Here is a 15,325-nt window from a genome sequence, read left to right as displayed (position 1 = left end):
GTCCGCTCTTGGACTAGGGATGGTTGATAGGTGGAATCTTATAGAACAGGTAGGGTCCATAAATTTTCATCTATGAGTGAAGTGGTCCATCCTTGAACTGTATTTTACGGTCCAGAGGATCTGACCTCTAGATTTTACTTGATTTGATTATCTTATAAATAAGATTGAATAATATAAAATTTAATTTTGACTTATTCCTTTATAGTCCTATTTATTTTTATTATTATCATAAATTATGCAATAAAATCGTCGTCATTCATATTAATGATGGATTTTAACTAGATTTTGCTCCATCCCAAATTGGATAGAACTAACATTTCCTTTTCATCGGCTAGCCGGAATCTCACGGCACGCTCGCTAGTGATCAAAAACATATTAATTCCCTTGAAAAGAATGTCCCTCGAGGGCAATGGCAAAAGTATTAGTGAATGTAAATTGGAAATAAGTCCATCAAAAAATAGAAGTATCATTAAGCAATCGAAGAGTGTAAATCTAATATTTGTAAATTCCAGTATGACTTCAGAAAAAAAAGATAATCAACCGATCATCTAACATGTAGAAGAAGTTTTAAAATATCCAAGTCCATGCCTAAATTTCAAGATTATTAAATCATATACCTTTATGTTCATTTTGCCCCTTCATATTTATCCCTATTCATTAGCACAATTACTATAGTATAATCAATTAAATTACTTTTTTTAAAAAATATTATTCTCAATATAATATATCAATTTAAGATATTCTATGTCATTTTTAATCCTCTAAATTTATCAATCGATTTTAATCCTGATATATTATATTAAGAATAATATTTTTTAAAAAATATAAATTAAATTTTAAAATTTAGAGTTCCGTAAATCATTACCAATTGATTAATAAATTTACCAATCAACCAATCGAATTGGAAATAGTAAAGAAAGATAAAATAGGAATGAGGTACATTCGATAATTTTAATTGCGTCGTTCGATAAGTTACCGATAGATCAATTATTATTATTTATAATAAATTTATCATGTATTTTAAATATAATTAATCTATTACATATTTTATTATATAAAATAAAAAAATATCAAGTGCGTGCGGTTAGATATTTACGTAACATCTCGGTAGATGGATAACTTCGTCCGCTACCGGGCTGCTTATTGGCAAGCCAAATGCGGGACCCACCACTTTAATCCGCTTGCCCTTCTCTTCCTGTGGGCGGCGACAGTTATAAGCTACACTAACAGACAGCAGTGTGCGGCGTCGGAGAAGAGGATAAGCTTAGCGGAGGCGGAGACCGAAGGGATCGCACGAGCTGGGAGGAGAGAGAAATAGAGAGAGAGAGACGGAGGCGGAGGAAGCGGCGGTGGCGAGGCCTTGAGGGCGGCGGCAGGCGGTGGTGTTGCAACCAGACGAGCGGCGGATCGCGGACGATGGAGGAAGAGTACGTTCGGAGGCACCACAGTCACGAGCCCGGAGACAACCAGTGCAGTTCCACCCTCGTCAAGCACATCAGGGCTCCTGCCCATCTCGTATCCCCTCTCGATCTCTACTCTTGGTTTTTTTTTTCTTTTCAAATTTTGAATCTCGATCTTGAGGAATCGAGCTTAACTGATGATATATTCTCGTAGGATTTGGTTATTATAAACGATTTTGTTCACGATTTCATCGATTCAGTAATCGCGAGGAAGAGGGGAAGCTGAAAGAGGGCCTTTTTTTTTTTTTTGTAAAACCTACTTGTGGCTTTCTGGAATTTGACTGGATTTATTGTCCGTGTGTATTACAGGTTTGGTCATTGGTGAGACAATTTGATCAGCCACAGAAGTATAAACCCTTCGTCAGCAGATGCGTGGCGCAGGGTGATCTGGAGATCGGCAGTGTCCGGGAAGTCAATGTCAAATCGGGGCTTCCGGCGACGACCAGCACGGAGAGATTGGAGCAGCTAGATGACAATGAGCACGTCCTCAGTGTCAAGATTGTCGGCGGAGATCACAGACTAAGGGTTTGTAATCTGTCTTGTCTCTCCCCCCCATTTCATCCACTGTCTTATTTCGCAACCTGTTTGCAAATATCAACTCGATCAAATTCTTAATCCTTTGTAAGCAAGCTTCGATATTGCCATGAAACTTCTTAATTCACCATGACACTTGACCAAGTTGTTGGTTGATGCCATCTTGTCTTAGGATGTGCCAAGTGATTAAAGAACATGATGGATCTGTTCTTCATTCTCCATTTTTACATTCAGATAGACAGCATAGTTCTAAGTATTGGCAGCAATTAGTAGCCCTTGGAATTATAATCAGCATCCTCAATTTTATTCTTCTAATGGCAACTAGCTTTACTATTGAAAGGACTAGCTCTTTATTCCACTTCTAGTTCACAAACATATATATATATACATATATACTTTTCTATTTTTGGTTACTGTGAAGATGCAATGTTCCAAAAAGCAGAAATGCATTGTATGGTAAGATATAGCATAGCAAAGTGTTCAGTTTGATGAAAAAAAAAAATTTCCATGATACTTTCAGGAACTTTTTTATGTTTGAGGCAGCATATTTTTTGTTGAAAGTATCTGGTGTCATTTTACTAGGATCAAGCAGTCTTTAGAGTTGGATGAGGTGCAACTGATGCAGTAGCTCCTTTCCTTTCATGTCTTCATTCATTCATTCCTTTCCTTTCCTTTCATGTTGCTTGGCTTGCAGAACTACTGCTCCATTATTACTGTCCATCCAATGGTGATTGATGGAAGGCCAGGCACGCTTGTTATAGAGTCCTTTGTAGTAGATGTGCCAGAGGGCAACACCAAGGATGAAACCTGCTACTTCGTGGAGGCCTTCATCAAATGCAACCTGAAATCTCTAGCTGATGTCTGCGAGCAATTGGTGGAAAAGGCCAAACAACCCGATGCATAAACACATGATTGAGAAGGTAATGGGCACAATGGGGGGTTTACAAGATGAGCTGCCAAGATCTTTATCCTTAAAGAAATTCGAAATTCTTGGTATGTAAGTGAACAATTATATATGTTTGAAACTGAGTTGTAGCTAAAAAAAAAATTGTGGTTGTCGGTGGATGGCGCACTGAAGCCAAGCACATTTAGGCTTTACTGTGCAGAATTGTCCGAGATTTTTTTGGCTGCACTGTGCTTTGGTTTGTATCGGCTCCATGATGTTGTGCCAATTACATGCAATCCCAATGGAGGACCATGTGACTCCAATAATTGTGTTATTTTGAAAGTGAGACCCCTCTCTTGTAAGCATCTGTTGTTGATGGTGAAGTATAATGGGTGGGGCTAATAATCTTTGTCGTCTTCGGCACTGTGTTTATTGACTACCTGCAGAATTGACCACTTATTTTCTGTGAATATATTTCAAAGTAAAAGCAGCATCCCGGCAGATTCTGTCCCTAAAAAACATAGTGTCATCTTTTACTCACCTTCCCAAGGTGCCTTATTCCGTGTCCAGGAGTGGGATCTCCCTTGGTTCCCTTGGTCGCCTGCAAAAGCTGGATCTGAAGATTAATAGATGCCATGTATAAAAATGGACCTATGTCTGAATTACTGTACACTACTGTGCAGTGGGGTAAAAAAACGAAGAAAAAAAGATGAAGATATCCTTCACGTCAAAGCCAGCTCCTGTTGTTCGGCAATTTGAACTTCCTGGTACGGATTGAGGAATCGTTTAATCTCATCGCCACCGCATTTGCTAGAGCATGGAGTGCATTTTCATGCTGCAAAGAATTGTTAAAAATCAAATGAGAACTGATCCAGTGAAAAGGAGGGACCCATCTTGGGAAAGGTCTCTGTCACGATGGAGATCAAAGTCAAAACGATCAACACCTTCTATCATAGGTCGGACGGACGAATAATTCATTCAGCCAAGATATGAAAGGCCCGATCCAACATCATCACTAGCTCGGCCATTGGCTGAGCTGAGACGCTCAAGACAGGAATAAGCGCCAAGTGTCTGCGAAGCATGCCGAGCGCCCACCATGCTCGGTTCTACATCAATGATCAGATCATCAGAGTCATGGTCGAGCGAGTCACACGAGGACAATGCTATTACAGCCAAGCGGCTATTCCGTTCGTTCTAGACTTGCAGCAATCGGGCAGTGGAAGTATTGGCCGAGCGGGATAACCGCTCGGCCAAGTAGTAGATTTATCAGCCAGACTCCAGCCGAGCGTCCACCTCGCTCAGCCCAGCAACGAACGACACGGGAACTCCCAATCGAGCGGTCGTCCCGTTCGGCTGAGCAACAGATACCAGAGAGATCCTTCAACATCCTTTTGGGAGTTAGTGTCGCCGATGGACGGCGTGGTCAAGCAGAAGATCGTACGACGGAAGTTTCCACTGTCACTTCAGAGATATTCTCGGCTCGTTAAGGTACTGTGTCAGGGACACTTTATTGACATGTCTCTTCAGGGAAAACTTGGGACATTGTGCCCGCTTTGAGAAAGAGTACACACACGCTACATAAACCCTATATAAAGGAGGTCCAAGATTCAGCGAAGGTATGCGCACATTACTGTTGTTGCTATTATTCATCTGTCTCCTTGCTTCCATTCACTGTTGGAGACTGACTTGACCGTCGAAAGATCATCGCCGAAAAACCCTTCCCTGGCTCGGCATTGATGTTGCTTGTGTTACAAGAAAGTGCAAAGTCTTTCAAAGGTCAACAGAAATGTCATGTCCCCAACCTCCATTTTCTTGACTTCCGGATAAGATTAAGAACTATAATCACAATTGATGAAGCAATTGGTCATGTGTGGATTTTATTACTGAATTGGGACACTGCCTTTTTATCATTCTGAGTGTTCCAAATTACCATGATAATTCCTGTGAAGGCTATAACAGAGGTGGAACCTTTGCAGTAATGCATGAAAATAAATTTATCTGGCAAATGAATTCAAAATAAAAGGACAAATGATCAAGAAAAAGCCGAAAAACAAAGTTGATGATGCTCCCGATCCATTGGTCTCGTGATAGAACGGGATGCCACGTGGTACAAACATGTCACTGTCTGTCTGCACATAGCAAACAAAATCACCAGCCTGTTGTCCTGCTCTTCCTTGTCGATAAGATATATACTTAGTATGGTCGTCAAACAAGAATACTCGAGCTGTGTTAATGTTTAATCTATGTAAAAATGTTTCGAGTATTGAAGATTGTATGGTATTGTCAACGTGGATTTGAATAGGCAGAATCCTACCATCTACTTAAATTTGCATGGCATTATCATGGAGATCGATAAGATCATGATAGACTTAAAATAAAGGATAAATTCAAAGAAAGCTATAGATTAACGGACCTTTTTTAGTGGTCGTTTAACACGGTCATAAGCCTCTGGTAAGAGTTTGACTACCTACAATTTAAAGAAGAAGTATATAAGATGTTCGAGCATTCAAACAGAATCATGAGAAAAATTCAAGTAATCAACAACTAAAAGAAGGTAAACTTTTAAATGCTAGAAAACATACTTCTGCATCTATTCGCCACTGTTCTTTGACATGCACTGGGCGAATTGCATCACTCATCCCACAGGTAGGCACCTGCTAAGCAGCTCCAAATGTAGCTGAATTTATCAAAAGAGAGTACTCTTGGAGAAAAGAATCTCTTGCCGAAATATTGAGAATTAGCTTAATTTAAATCTAATTTATCTGTTGAGAATATTTGAGCAGCGCAAACTGGTCGAGCAGTATGGGTGTGCAACCAAGCGGAGGAAGAGGTTGAGCAAGTGGCCGGTAACAACCGAGAGCATTAATGATCGTTATTTGCCAGCACGTAGCTTGTACACGTAGCCTCCTTATGTAGGAGCTCAAATCAATGGATAACATTGTTCGCCAGCTATGAAACGCTAACATTGAATTTGCACTCTCTGTACATCCACACATGAAAGAGTCTTTTTTTATGCAATTGTTCACATCATTAATACATATAAATCAATATAAATTAACCAATACGTCTTGAAATTCTTAATGTGGGACTAAAGTCCCATTTACAATGTATCTTTATATTTGTTCTATCTCTTTTCCATTCACATATATCCAATAAATAACATATAATGGGCAAAATCTGTACCTGTGTGGAGATCATTACTAGCGCCAGTTGTAATACTCTATTCACCAAAGATGAGTTCTTCAACTACCCTCCCTCCCATGCAATTGTTCAGACATCTAGGCGAGCTAATAATAGTTGCTTCTTGCTAATGGATGTTTCATCTCAAGTGCAGAACCCCAGGACATAATGGTTGCTTTGTGTATGGGATGAGCACCATCAGTCTTGGGTATCCCACAGTTACCTCCCTTGTATTTATACAGGAAAGCATTTATCTAGACTGCCAATTATATTAATACAACATGATCATGCCCGAACTATCCGAATGAAGGAAGTTGAAAAATAAGGAATGGGATGACTGCTGATGGGATAAACATTTCGATCCTGCAAACAAAATCAAAATCATGAAAAGGATCCTCGGCGTTGACCCTCCAACGCTCAAGTTAAAATCAAGGAGAGAGAATGAAGTAATCAAGAAATTAGAAAATCTTGCCTTCCTCATACCTAGCGTCCCTTTTTATACTTTTTTCTGCGATCGTCCATCTGTCCTTATTTAATGATATTAATTGTTAGAGAAAAACTTATTTGTCTTGACTTCTGTGCATTAATGATAAGTGTAGTTTTTTTTTTGCCTTGACTTTTTTGTATTTAATGATACATGACATATTCCCTTTTGTTTTCTCGTCTCTTTCTGTATAGCGTCATTCCTTGCGTCGGACGGGCGATCTGAGCGGCTCGTTTCACTACCGACCGGCTCATGATGTCTCAACCGGGCGGGTGATGTCCGCTCGGCCACTCCTTTGCCGACCTGGATAGTTGTGAGCTTGGTGTTGACCGCTTTGACTTTGATCGACACCATGTCAATTAACCCGTGACAGGTGGGTTCTTCCTTATCACTGTATTATAAGTCTCCCCCTCAAGTCTAGTCGAACGAGGCTACAGATCCGGCTGACTGGACAATTGGTCCTTGGCTACTTTATAAGTCCGATCGATGCTATTTTATATGGTCCCTCATTTTCTGATCGGTGCATCAACCAACGCCACTCAGTCTGTCTGTCCATGGCCAACGGACGGTCGGAGGGTCTCTATGCCGAGCGGGGCAATGAGCGGTGACACTTGGAGAATTCTCAAAACGCGCTTCTTCAAGTGGTCTTGGTCGTCGCTAACGTCGCCCATATTTCTCGAAGCCTGTGCAAATCCTTGATAATTATGGTCGAGCATGCGACCATACCTTTGTAATTAAGCGTATTAAATGCTCCTGATGATCGAATGACACGTGTCTACTACTATCGCCACATACCCAATGTGACAAGAGGATATCCACTGGTCTCGGGACGTGCGTCGTTTCGAAATGAACGGTCGGATCTACTTTTAGGTTTTCGCATCGCCGAATCGAACGGTTGATAGAAACTGACCGTGAGGTTTATAAGTCGTGTGTGGGCCATTATCTTCTCCACTTTGCGTCATCTTCATCTGCGAGCATCTCGAAGAGACCGCGCTTTGCTCCTTCATGATCTTCCTCCGACGATCTCTACAATCTTTCTAGTAAGTCATTGTCCCCCTTCAATCAAAGTTGTTCGTTCCTCTTAGTGTCCCCTTTCCCAGTCACATTTCATTGCTTCCCGTTGATTTTTGGTTTCGATGGCAAGCTCCTCACAACCTCATGCTTTTGTCCCTGGGCTCTGATACACATCCCTTGAGTTCAAGTTCGACGGAGGCGACGCTGAGAGTTTGAGAGACGTTTTTGAAATTCCTTATAATTACCAAATTGGCCTACCCTCAGCTTTTGATCGTCTGAATGAACCGCCACTCGGTTTTGTAACCTTTTTTAGGGACCAATTTACCGCCGAATTGCAGTTTCCGATCCATCCTTTTTTCTCAACCGTTTGCAAATATTTTCATATCTCTTTACATCAATTAGTGCTGAACTCCTTTCGGCTGCTGTGCGGGGTCGTCGTCCTATTTTGGTAGGATGCAGCCAAGAACAAGCTGCAAGGCCCGTAATCAACTTCGGGCCATAAGACCTGGAGGATAGGCTCTGTGCACACTCAGACAAGCACACGGAACATTAGAGACCAAAAATCAGGGAAAAAGTCCCCGGCGCAGGCCCTCTACGCTCAAGTCAGGTCCTTTTTCCCTAGAAGAATAGTGTACGAAGGAAAAAAGAATTGTAGAAGATGAGTGCGAATGTGCGTGTACTTGGCTAAGGGAGAGGACCTCCCTTTTTATATGATGTTGTGTACTTTCAGAGCCTGTATGTTGTCAGAGAATGTCGGGTGTCAGAGCCTGTCGGATGAGAAAAGGTGTACGGTGGCCTCCTATTGGTGGAACGAAGGTTCCATTCGTAGATGATAACAAACCATTGGAATATTTCCTGACGTATGACAGTCATTCCCTGATTGGAGGTTATGATTCCCTGACATTGTTGTCACCTAGTGCTTTCTGTCCCGTCCAGGTTTAGCTACGGATAGCTCGTGATGACCGTTAGGGTGTAACACCTGGCTCGAGTCTTGATGAGGGGGGCAAGCTGTGGTGAGAGCCCCATCTTTCACGTTTGGATCGCTAAAGGGCCGACCGGAGTTGTTTTACTAAAAGTACAAGGCCTGGCTATGCGGACCGAGCTAAGGAAACCCGGCCAGTCGGGGCAAGTCAGGCATTACTCCAGGCTACATCTTATGTCTCAGATATAGGGCCCTGATCTATCTGTACCCGGCCGAGAATTATGCGGTTCATAACGTTAAGTGGTCTAACTCCTTTCCCCTCCTAACTGTTGACTGTCACGCCCTTTTGACTTCTGATCGTCACGTTCCCTTGACTTTGGACTATCCTTGACTGCCACGTCCCCTTGATTTCTCACTACCTGGTCTTATCGGACCTCACCTTTATCCACCGTATCACAAGCCTCCCCTCCAAGTCTAGTCGAAGGAGGCTCAAGTCCGACTGACTAGACCCAAACTCGAATTTCATTTACTTCGCCATTATGACTATAAATGTTGCTTCTTTTCCCAGACCTTCGGTATTGTAACATGTTTAATTACTCAATCAACCTCGGGAAAAAGGATACTTAAATCTCTACAGAAGTTGACTTCTCCCCTCTTCCTCTTTAAAAGAGGCTGACCTCCACCCGTAGAGACATACTTTCCTTTAACTGACGTCCCCTAATCATGGAGTTGCAATTCAAGTTTGATGAACTGTCACACCTTCGCCAGCAACTAGCTCATATGACCCAACTGCTTACCCAAAAGGATACAGCCTTAGCTGAGATGACGCAGGAGAGGGATTTTAAGTCTTCTCTTCGTAGGGAAATCGAAGAACTCTGGCTAGTTGCTAAATCGCGAGCCCGTGCTCAAGTAGTGCTGAAACAGAAAGTCTATTCACACCTAGAGAGTCAAGCTCAATTCATGATCTATTTGAAAGAGAAACATGCCTCTTCCATATCTCTTTTGCAAAGAAGAAGCAAAGATTAAAGATGAAACAAATTGCTCAACAACGACGCATTCTTTAGTTGACTCAAGCTGAGCTAGAACAGGCTCGAATCCATCTTGAGAAAGTAGGCCAAGCAGAACTCTTTTGCCCGAGGGGCCGACTCATGGCTGGTGTCGAAAGAGAATTCTGAGCACTTAGATAACCTCTAGGTCTTTGCAAATTTAAGAATGATATTTTGAGAGGCGCTCCCCTATAATTTATCAATTAAATGTAGATTTAATCGAGTTTCAGTCTTTATTCTTATCTCTTTACTCCTTTCCCACTAGAACTCCCTTGCTTCATACAAACACCTTTAACAGAAAGGACGCTTTTGAATATCCACAAATTATGTGACGATAGCGATGCTAATTACCCCCAGAAAAACTACTTCTCTGAGCCATGGCAAGGGTCCTACCCGTCTATCACCCCTGATGTGATGAGTTGGAGCAAATTCTTATGATAAGGAAGGGTCAAGCTCAACAAGAAAAGCTAGAGGGTGAAGAAGTTGGAGCAAATTCTTCAAGTTCAAGATTTTATCGAGCTCAACTTCAAGATGCAATTCCAAGATGGACTTGGATTTGACACAAGGGTGGCTCCACCATATTCATCTACAAGCTTCGATTCTTGGAAATCAAGAATCGAAAATTTTCTTATGATGGAGATAGAGCAATGGTTTGCTCTCATGGAAGGTTTTGAAGCTCCCACAAATTCCAAGGGCAAAGTACTCAAGAGGAGCAAGTGGAGCCAAGACCAAATCCAAAGATGTGAGGCCAATGACAAAGTGACCAAGCTTTTGGTCAATTTATTGCCAAGCAACATCTTGCAGCAAATTGGAGAGTTTGAAGATGCCAAGGAGCTTTGGAGCAAATTGGCAAGAATTCATGAGATCCCCTCCACTGTACCAAATCAAGGAGAATCCAAAGAGGGTGACTCATTGGATCAAGACCAAGAGGAGGACTCCGAGGTTGAGAGATGCTCAACCTCTGAAGAAGAAGTCCAAGAAGAAGCTTCATCTTCAAGGGAATGCAACGAAGGGAACAAGGAGGGAGCATACTCCTTGTTTCATATTCAAGATGATGAAGCCTCCACCTCTAGGATTGAGGGGGAGCAATCCTTGGTGACGCCGGATCAAGAAGAAGGAGAATCCTCCACATCCGGGTCAAGAGAAGAAGAGGATGAAGAAGCTTCTACCTCCTCAAGTCAAGAAAAATCAAATGGAGGAGAATCAAGATCGAGTCAAGAGGAAGCTTCTACCTCCGGATCCAAAGGAGCAAGTGTCACCCCTACACAAGAAGGTATAAATAGTTCAATTAATAATAAGAATCATATTATATGTTTTGAATGTAGGGAACATGGGCACTACAAAAGCAAGTGCCATAAATTGGCCAAGAAGAAGGGCCAAGTGGCACCTAAGGGCAAGGAGAAGCCAAAGGAGACCATCCCCGGAACAAAGAAGAGCAAGGAGCACATTGTGTGCTTCTCCTGCAATCAAAAGGGGCATTACCGGAGTCAATGCCCTAAGGGGAAGAAGATGGTCAAGGCTCAAGGAGGAAGCTCTAGTCAAGGGGGGAGCCTCCGAGGTAAAAAACAAGGTATCTTTTATTGAGCCTATTCCCTTGCAAAATGGTAAAAAGCATGCTAGGTCAAATTTTTATCATTTTAATGCAATTTACCATGAGAATAGGAAGCATGAGGGCTTTAAGGAAAAGCATGTGGCCCTACATGCCAAGATTACACCTAAGGTTAGGAATGTAGGTGAAAATCTAGGCAATAACTCTAAGGATTTTAGATACAAGCCTAGAAACAAAAGTGCTCATGGACCAAACACTAAGGATTTAATGATAGAAAATCAAGTCTTGAGGTCAAGACTTGATAAAATGGAAAAGACCCTAAAAAGGATGGAAAACATCCTAAAAGGGCAAAATGAGCCATACCTAGGGCTAGGAAAATCAAAGCCATCCAATGGCCATAGAGGTTTGGGATACAAACCAAAGGCTAAGAAGGATGTGCCCTCTTACCATAGAGTTTCATATAGTTATGGAACAAACCCTAGGTCTAGTGGTCAAGCCAAGAATACTAGGGAAGTCATCCCTAAGAGTATTTTTGCAATAAATGTGACTAAGACTTCTAAGAAGTCTAAGAAAGTCACCAACAAGGTCACAAGGGAGGCTATCCCTAGAGTTGACCTAGAAAATGTGACCAAGGCTTCTAAGAAGCCCAACAAGGTCACTAGGAAAGTATCTAGGGAAGTTATCCCTAGTGAGTACCTAGAGCATCCAAGGAGCACCAATAGGTGTTGGGTTCCTAGGAGCATCTTCTCTATCCCATAGATGGGTTAGAGAGTGTCAACTCCGATTAGAAGGGTAGTTAACCCAACTTTGAGGAAATTGACACTCAAGGAGCATTTTCAAGGTTTTTGTTAACCTTTGAAAATGAAATGGAATTATTGTTTACTCCTTGAAAGAGTAAAATGTGCCTATTGGTGGGAAAAATTGATTTTATCTTAAAATGGCACAAAATTGGGAAAACCATAAGAACTACCAAGTTGGGATTTTGGTATGTTCTTAGGAAATTTAAGGCGATCCGGGCCTTAATTTAAAGGTGCTCATTCTTGAGGAAAAATGGAATATGCCAACATTTGAGGACATGCTAAATCTCCAAGTGGCATAAACAAATCAAGAGATTAAAGAAATGTCAAGTTGGGTTTTGGCATTTTCTTAAGGAAATTGGGCGATCTAGGATTGTACTTTTTGATTTAGCTAAGTAGTTAAGGATACTTAGATAGATAATCTAGGTATATTTTATTTATGCTAAATCTTGCCATGATTGTTTGCCCATTATATGTCATGACATCATATTTAGTTTTGTACTTTGCATTCATTTCTTTATTAGGAAAAAAAAAAAAAAAAAACCATGTCATGACATACATACATCATGTAGTTATAGGAATCGTTCTTTTGAAAGTTATTTTATTTTGATGTATGTCATAACATAATCATGCATTAAGTTTAATTCCTTGTAATTAAGGACAAATGACATTTAATAACACTTATTAACAAGTGACATCCTAGGTGGATGTCTAATATCTCTAAAATGCTTAGATAGATATGCATGATCCCTAACTTAGGGCAAAACCAAAATTTACATCTCACAAAGACCTATAAGATGACTTGTATGTGTTTTGTGCACAATAGATACAAGTGAGATGTTAGGATGATGGACAAAACTCAAGATGTTGATTTAGTGCATTCTTTAGAGTTTTAGGTTCATCAAAACACATAGTTATGTGTTTTCCCATCATTGGGAAAGCTAATGAACAAGTCATGTGCATTATGCCCAAGGAACATGATGGGATATTGGTTTTGAAAATGTTTTTAAAATGTTTTTGGAAAACCTTGGTGCGGGCTATCTTTTGATAGTAATCACCATTGAATAGTTAGACACAAACTTGAAGAAAACACTAAAGTTTTTGCAAGTTTTCAAGTTTGTGTCAATCTTTGAAAATATGATGTATTTTCATAGAAAGATATTTTTCCATGATTAAGTATGCCCTAAATAATGTCTACACGAAATTTCATGATTTTTGGATTTTTGTAGATTTTTCTAGGAGTTTTTGAAGTTGACTGAAATGGAATTTCAGCAACTATCAGACCTCCGATCGATCCGTGGATCGATTGGAATGCCTGAATCGATCCGTGGATCGATTCAGACGGCAAGTCTCCCACGAGCAGAAGCTCGCTGGATCGATCAGCCGATCGATCCAGGTAGTCTGAATCGATCAGTGGATCGATTCAGAAAGGTTCATTCGATTGGATCCCAACTCCAATCAATCCAAGTTGCTGATTATGGCTGGGAAGGCCTGATTTCAGCATCTTTGAACCTCGTTGAGTCTAGGTAACCATTCCAAACCCCTAAAATACATTTGTATACATACAAAGGGTGTTTTCATGTGAAAGCAAGGATGGATTGGTTAAAGAAGGCTTCATTGAAGTTTAGGTTGAGGTTTGTTTCAAATTTTGAACATTTGAACCTCAAAACTTCTAAATTTGGGTTTCCTAAAGGTTTAGGGATTCCAAGTCATTGTTGGTGCAATGACAGAAGTTACCACCATGTCTTTAGGGGGAGGGACTCTTTAAAGACATGAAAAATTATTTTTCATGAACCTTGGAAGGTGGTTAACCTTCTTTAAAGAAAATGCTCATGGATGAGCTTCTGAACTTGAAATTGGGAGTGGATATCCTCATTATTTCAAGTGGGAACTCAAGTGGTTAGAAAATGCTCAAGGTTGGGTATTTGTCTACATTGAGGGAGAAGTTAAGGATAAATGAAGGGTATGGGACCTTCATTATCGTGTTGATCACAACGAGTGATGTTGTGAACAACGATGAGCAACTCTTCAGGGGAGAGTCGTCAACAAATGGATTTGTTAATGTGTACCCAAAATTGGGGCATGGGTTGATGTGTGCCCAAAGATGGGTTGATGTGTGCCAATAGGGGGAGAATGAAAGGACCTGTGAATGGGTGTAAGTTAGGCTTTCATTACCTAGAGGGAGTGTGTCCTCTTAGGGGGAGAATGAAGAGCTTAATTTGTGTGTTTCATTACCTAGTGGCATGAAGATTGAGGCTATAGGATTAGCCTAACTTACATGTGGTATTGTAAGTGTTATTGTGGTATTGTCAAACATCAAAAAGGGGGAGATTGTTGGTGCAACATCCCTCAGGTCAAGGTTGACCTGGTTAACCAAGCTGAGTCTTGGTTAGGGTTTAGATGTTTGACAATAAGATATTGATTGAAGAAGAGTCAAGTAGGTCAAAGGAGTGATCGGATACTTGACTGGGAAGTCCTAACTGGGATGTTAGGCAGAATGAAAGTCCTGGTGAGTGAAGCCAGGCAGAAGGAAAACCCTGGTGAGTGAAGCCAGGTGAAAGTCCTAGTGAATGAAGCTAGGCAAATGGAAAGTCCTGGTGAGTGAAGCCAGGCAGAAGGAAAACTTTGGTGAGTGAAGCCAGGTGAAAGTCCTAGTGAGTGAAGCTAGGCAAATGGAAAGTCCTAGTGAGTGAAGCTAGGCAGATGGAAAACCCTAGTGAGTGAAGCTAGGTGAAAGTCCTGGTGAGTAAAGCCAGGCAAGAGAAAATCCAGATGGATCAAGGATGATTTGACATCTGGTGTTGGGAAGTCCAAGTAGGTCAAGGGAGTGACCGGATACTTGGCACGAAGATAAAAGTCCAAGTGGGTCAAAGGGATTGACCGGACACTTGGTGGGGAGTCCTAGCAGGTCAAGAGAGTGACTAGATGCTAGGCATGATGTACCAACATGTTAAGGTTGACCGGATGTTGGTTTGGGAGGTTTGGGACTTGGTTTGGGCAAAAACCAAGTGCTGGATCGATCAGTGGATCGATCCAGACCTGTCCCAGCGAACAGAAAGCCTCTGGATCGATCGGTGGATCGATCCAAGCTTTCCCCAGCGAACAGAAAGCCTCTGGATCGATCAGTGGATCGATCCAGAGGTCCCAATCGATCAGTGGATCGATTGGGACGCTGCTGCTTCGCACGATAAGCGCTGGATCGATCCAGGCGTTTTTTCCAGAGCACAGAGGCGCTCTGGATCGATCCGTGGATCGATCCAAAGCCTCCCCGATCGATTGGGAATAATCGAATCGATCGGGATCCGACCGTTGGCGTCGATAAAGGCCGCAGGCGCACGATTCCTTCGGCATCTCTTCACCGATTCACTCCAGATCTCTCGCCAACTCCTCCACAGCGCTCTCAAAGATCAGATCGCCAGTTCTTGAAGGATCTTGGAAGCTTTCCAAGTCAAG

The 15,325-nt window shown here is 41.6% G+C and overlaps 1 protein-coding gene and 1 pseudogene across 1 annotated transcript; one reads left to right on the top strand and one right to left on the bottom strand.

Annotated features, from left to right (window-relative positions):
• Window positions 1-1,217: 1,217 nt before the first annotated feature.
• On the top strand, window positions 1,218-3,285 carry LOC122018566 (abscisic acid receptor PYL3-like). The gene is made up of 3 exons (XM_042575914.1): window positions 1,218-1,515; window positions 1,770-1,985; window positions 2,689-3,285. Exons 1-3 carry the CDS (start codon window positions 1,417-1,419, stop codon window positions 2,896-2,898), a joined length of 525 nt encoding a protein of 174 aa, XP_042431848.1. The 5' UTR covers window positions 1,218-1,416; the 3' UTR covers window positions 2,899-3,285.
• Window positions 3,279-6,142, bottom strand: LOC122019605 (annotated as a pseudogene).
• Between the last annotated feature and the right edge of the window lie 9,183 nt (window positions 6,143-15,325).

The sequence above is a fragment of the Zingiber officinale genome, chromosome 9A, assembly GCF_018446385.1.
Source record: "Zingiber officinale cultivar Zhangliang chromosome 9A, Zo_v1.1, whole genome shotgun sequence".
In the NCBI taxonomy this organism is placed as follows: domain Eukaryota; kingdom Viridiplantae; phylum Streptophyta; class Magnoliopsida; order Zingiberales; family Zingiberaceae; genus Zingiber; species Zingiber officinale.
This window is presented reverse-complemented; position numbering and strand designations above follow the sequence as displayed.

Coding starts and splice junctions, on each gene's coding strand:
- LOC122018566 (XM_042575914.1), top strand. CDS start 1,417: ATGGAGGAAGAGTACGTTCGGAGGCACCACAGTCACGAGCCCGGAGAC. Junction 1,516..1,769: donor TCAGGGCTCCTGCCCATCTC/GTATCCCCTCTC, acceptor TGTGTATTACAG/GTTTGGTCATTGGTGAGACA. Junction 1,986..2,688: donor GCGGAGATCACAGACTAAGG/GTTTGTAATCTG, acceptor CTTGGCTTGCAG/AACTACTGCTCCATTATTAC.